General features: G+C 31.9%; 1 protein-coding gene across 1 annotated transcript in view; it reads right to left on the minus strand.

Annotated features, from left to right (window-relative positions):
- The window catches only part of LOC107627613, a 13,390-nt gene extending 8,430 nt beyond the window's left edge, over positions 1 to 4,960 (minus strand). Inside the window, exon 1 of the mRNA XM_016330441.2 lies at positions 4,315 to 4,960. Coding sequence (XP_016185927.1) covers positions 4,315 to 4,772 — 458 coding nt within the window. The 5' untranslated portion in view covers positions 4,773 to 4,960. The remainder of the gene's footprint in view (positions 1 to 4,314) is intronic.

Below are 6,089 nucleotides of genomic sequence, written 5' to 3' on the forward strand. Positions count from 1 at the left end.
GTTTAAAATTTAAAAAAATCATATTTTTATGATGAAGTAATGTCATTTTTATTTATTATTTCAACAACCATGTAAAAGGGATCTGTAAATCCCACTCCCCCGAGATTGTGTTTATAAGTGAAACAAAGAACCAATCTCGGAAGCAAAACAAATGATATATAATACCATATATATATATATATATATATACATATTAGTTTAAAAAAATCATATTTTTATGATGAAGTAATGTCATTTTTATTTATTATTTCAACAACCATGTAAAAGGGATCTGTAAATCCCACTCCCCCGAGATTGTGTTTATAAGTGAAACAAAGAACCAATCTCGACAAGTGGAAGCAAAACTTCGGGTATGCGGCTACAAAAACTGGCATATTGTTAACCCGGCAGGTAGCATGCTCTCGCAATTTTGGTGGGGTCAAAAAGGCGCAGAACGAAAAATGGTTTGGATTAAATGGGACACAATGACGAGACCAAAGAAAGATGGAGGGCTGGGGATCAAGGATCTAAGGGCGCAAAATTTGGCTTTATTGGGCAAGCAATGTTGGCGTCTAATGAAATACCCTAACTCTACTATATCAAGAATGCTCAAAGCTAAATATTTCAGATATACAGATTTCCTACATGCAGAGATAGGAAGCGTACCGTCATGGGGTTGGAGAAGTGTTCTTGAAGGGCGCAAGGTGATCGAGAAAGGCTTGTTATGGAAAATAGGCTCTGGCACTAATGTTCGCATCTTCCATGACCCCTGGCTCCCACCACCAGTGCCCCTTAATGTCCCTCAAAATGCACTCACAATCCCGCCAAATATGCAAGTGTATTACGTTAGTGCGTTACTAAATCCTGATAGAAGTTGGAATAAAAATCTGATTGAGTCGATTTTTTCAGTTGATATATGCAATAAAATTTTTTCAATCAAACCAACAGAGGAGGAGGATGAAGTTAATTGGTGCTGGACAAAATCTGGTATATATGAAGTTGGGTCAGGATACAAAATTGCTTATGGATTCTTTCATTCTCCTACTTCATTGAGGTCCCAGAACATACACAACAGAGTCTGGAATAGCATTTGGGAGTTGAAATTACCACATAAAATTAAGATTTTTCTATGGAAGAGTCTTCATGAAAAGCTTCCGGTGTTACAACAAGTTCACAGCCGGTTCGCATCCACTCCTGTCACTTGTCCAAGATGCATGTTGAAGGCTGAATCAATTTCTCATGCTTTGTTCCAATGCCCCCTGTCTTCAATAATATAGAGCCTAAGCTTAATAACCCCTGACCTATGGATGAGAGAAGAAGAAACTTTTTTCAATTGGTGGCAACGAGTCTTATCCTGGGCAGTGGCTCAATTCGACGGTAGACAAAAGACCCTCCTTATAGCGGCGTTGTGTTGGAGCACTTGGAAAGCGAGGAATCGGTGTGTTTTTGAGAAGGTAATAAGCCCAGCACCAGAGATAGTGAAAGAAGCTAGCAATTTAGTGCGTGAACTCGTGAACCATACCTGATAGATGCTACTTTTTCTTTACTCTTACTTTACTCTCCTTTAAGCTCTTAGTCTTTCAGTCACAGCTGATGATAAATGGGAATACCCAATTCTTTTGTACTTCCTTATGGAAACACTTTTATTTTATATTAATAAAATAATATTTATCTTTGGAAAAAAAAAAAACCATGTCAGGAGTTGGCTTCACACAAGCACTGATTTCCCATATTTTAAAAATAGATTACTCGTTTTAATTTAGCAACTTCAGTTGTAATTTTAAATCACAAGGATATTTTCTTGCGAATGAGTTATAGCTCAAATGGTATATGATACCATATATATATTAGTTTAAAAAAATTATATTTTTATGATGAAGTAATGTCATTTTTATTTAATATTTCAACAATCATGTCATACTAATATTATGTCTTATCATCAATTATATTTTATTTTATATAATCAATTTGTTTATAAAAAAATATTTTTTTATTTTTTTTTGTTTGCATTCTATTTATATGTTTGCATATATTAATGTTATTTTCATTCTTTAGATGTTTGGGACATAAATTGATATTTTTTAATCTTTACTTAAAATATTTTTTTAATTTCCTACCATTTTTTACAGTAATGTGTTTTGCATTCATTAATCCTTGGAATTCTAATTTCCAACCTCTTGCGTTTTTTTTGTAAATAATTTAAAAAAATGAATGAATGAGAATGAAAAACATATAAAAATGTTATATTAAATTTAAGAAATTTTTGACAATTAATATAAGAGATTAAGAAATAAAGAGTAGTAAGAATCTTAATATGTATAAGTTGTAGAATTTGAATATTTGTAACTGAATTTTTTCATAATTATCATTATTATGGCATTTTTAATGTATATTTATTACATTTAATTAGTACTTGATGTTTCAATTGAATAATAATAGATAAAAGTTTTTTGTTTTAATTTTTTAAAAATATTTTACTAAATAGTGATTGGTTGATTTTAATCTTTTGCCAAATCATTAGAATTGCTGATGTGGCATACTGGCATCATTAGCAAAGAAAAGATGGCTTAAATTCATTGCGAAGAAAGTTAGTATCAGCTTTTATATATTATAAATAGATATGTTGTTGGATTACTAAATTAAAGATACTAGAATAAAGAAATGGAAAAGTATATGGAACCAAAAAGTTACCAGCCAAAAACTAAACAAAACCACATTAATTTATATTAATAATTAATTAATTTTAAATTTTTTAAATTCAAAATTTAAAATTTAATTAAAACCTAATTAAAACTATAAAAACCTTCCTCTTCTCTCTCATATTAACCTACTCACCTCCAACAATCACACACACAAATCCCTCTCTCTCAGGTTCTCTCTGCCTCCTCACTGGAACTCACTCCTCTGTAACGGAGTATGTGCTGCAAGGTGCCGGTTATCATCTCGTTCAAATCTCTACCGCAGAGCCTATAGAACTTGCTGCCAGCACTGCAACTGTGTGCCCTCGGGCACCGCCAGCAACCAAGAAAGAGATGCAGAAATTTAAATAAAAGAAAAATTTTTCTTTTTTTCGTTTCTTTTTTTTTTTAGCTGGACTAAACAAAAGAAGAAGTATAAGAGATGAAGGGAGGTGGACGGACAGAGGAGGGGGGCTCTCGGTTGGGGTCGGGATTTGGTTTCAGATGTGGTTTTGAAAGGATGAACGGGTAGTTTAAGAGAAGGGTGTTGACCGCAAATTACACACTTGATGTTAGTCAAAAGGAATTTTTAAATAATTACATAAATATAAAAAAAACATCCATTTAATATGAATAAAAACATCCTAATATTTAACAAAAGAAATATCCAGTTATAATTTAAAAAAAATTATGAAATTTTAAAGAAATAGAGACATTCACATTTGTAATACAAAAAAATTCGAAAAATATATAAAAGAACATCCATTTAGTATGAAAAAGAAACATTCTGATACTTAGCAGATATATATTAACTCATAGAAATTTTGAATTCACCCAAACGTATTTGGCTGGTTTTTGGCTAATTCCCTTTTGCTTCCCTAGCATTACTCTAAAGAAATTGATTTGATGGCTAAGCAATGGTCAAAATTAATAAATTTTGGAAAAAATGACAAATAGGTCATTAACCTTTTGATCAGCGGACATTTAAGTCCTCGAGAGTTTGAAAATACATTTAAGTCTCTGAGCTTTTCAAAACCCAGACATGATCCTTCATGTTCACTTGGGTCCGTGAGACCCAACCAAAAAATCAAACATAACTTTCGTTGTAATGATCTAGTTGATACGAATACATACGTGAGAGAGTTTTTAAAAATGGAACAAATTAGATCCAAAAATTAATGTGTACATATTTTAAAGAGGTTCAATGACTTAAATATATTTTTAAATTCTCAAAGACTTAAAAATTTATAGACCAAAAAGTCAAGAATCGATTTATCTTTTGATCTCAATTTTGATAGCCCCTACGAAAAATGTTAGGAAGCAACACTTTATTTTTAATTTTTTATTCAATTAGAATTTAGAATTTACTTTAAAATTAGTCAAATGTTGACAAAAAAAAATAATAAATTTTGTTAGTCGCTCGTTTTACTCGTTCTCTCTATCTTTGTTTTCTCTCCCAACTCTCTTCAAACCCTCTCACTCTCTGGTACCTTCACAAACATTGTTCAATATGCACATTTATCAGAGGAACATGATAAGAATTGAATGACAAAATCACGTTCCACTCTAGTCTCCAACAAGCCAAAGATACTCAAAAGGTCATGGCTCATCAAGAATAAAGATCAAAGCATCAAAAAACATGGGAGAATTTAATTACCAGATATCTGGAAGAAACCTGGGTAAAATGGAAGCAGCTTGTCGAAGGGCGGTCCCATAACTCAACATCCTGTTTTCATCCCTTGGGATTCCTTGCAGAGTTCGCGACAAAATCTCCCCAAAATGACCGCTCAGATTGCATACTTCGGAGGGATCCAAGCAATAGAACACGGGCACAACCTTCTGAACTTTCCTCCGATGACACTCCATTATTTTCACGAGTTCTTGCAAGTACAAGGTTGATTCAGCATAAGCTATTGTGAAAACTATGATAGAAACTCTGCATCGTTCGATTGCGTCAGATATATTAGTCTTGGGCTCGGTGCGGTCTGCTAAAACATGCAGTCCAACACCTTTGAGTGCATCATAGAGACCTGAAATAAAAGGATGAAGGAACTGCAATCCGGAACTAATGTACACATCATATATGAATTGGGGTTCCTGGTTTTGGGAAGACATAGCAGCGACTGGTTAAAAGTGATGCTCTGACTCAAATCATATACAAGCTGAGGCTTAGGAGGCTTATGGAGGAGGCTGGAAGATCTTTTGTCAGTTCGTAGGAAGTTAGAGAAGAAGTAAACAGACTTCATACCTTCTTTGTGAAGCAAATCAAGTCAATGTCACGGTTGGGGGTTGGGGGTTGGGGGTTGGGAATGCGATGCTGCCTCTATAACACATTAATATTAGGATAATTTACTTATATAAAATAAATGAAAAAAAATTTACTCAAATATAACAATTAAGAATTAGTTATTTGTTTGTCCTATTATTATTTTATATAATTAGTAGAACTCCTTTCATATTTTAAGATTAACACATAAACTGTGGTATGTTTCAATAATCAATAATTTATGAAAGAAGTATTATAAACATAAATCGTGGTACTTCTCTTACGATTTATGAAGAATATATTATGGGCATAAACTGTGGTATCCCTTCTACAATTTATAAGTAGTTATATATATATAATTCACAAAATTAAGAGACGGATTATATTGTTGGAGAGTTAGAATTTTTGGTGGTGAGAGTAGTGGAGGAAAATCCGGGGGCATCAAGACTCTGGCATGATGGAGTCATGGAAAACCAAATTCGCATGTACCAATTGAACGGCGTTGCGCACGTGGCTGGAAATATCGACCAATAAGTTAGTATTGAATATGTTAAAATTTCATCCGTAAGAAAGAGTTAATTTTTTTTGTTAACTTATGTGTTAGAATGTTACGTGTGATTTGTGTAATTCATAAGTAATTTATGAATTTGTATGTTAAATTTTGGATTAGTATCAAATTATCCTTTTCGTTAATCAACTGTATTTATGTAAAATTTAGTACGTATAGAATTGATTTTTTCGCTAAAGAACCAAATTTTGTTGAAAATTGATTTTTTGTGAATTAATTTTTTGTTAGTGAGCCATATTTTTAAAATTTGATATGTGTCGAATTAATTTTTCGCTAAAGAACCAAATTTTTTTGAAATTTGATTTTTTGCGAATTAATATTTTCGTGAGTGAAGCATATTTTTTTATAATTTGATGTGTCGAATTAATTTTTTGTTAAAGGGCCATATTTTTTTTAAATTTGATTTTTTACGAATTAATTTCTTCATTAGTGAACCATTTTATTTTAATAATTTGATAAGTGTCAAATTAATTTTTTTGTTAATAAACCATAATTTGTTTAAATTTCATGTGTCGAATTAATTTTTTCATTAATGAACCCTGTATTTTTTAAATTTTATGAGTGTCGAAATAATGTTGTCTTCCACATATTGCAACCC

Source organism: Arachis ipaensis, chromosome B02 (assembly GCF_000816755.2).
Source record: "Arachis ipaensis cultivar K30076 chromosome B02, Araip1.1, whole genome shotgun sequence".
Taxonomy (NCBI): Eukaryota; Viridiplantae; Streptophyta; class Magnoliopsida; order Fabales; family Fabaceae; genus Arachis; species Arachis ipaensis.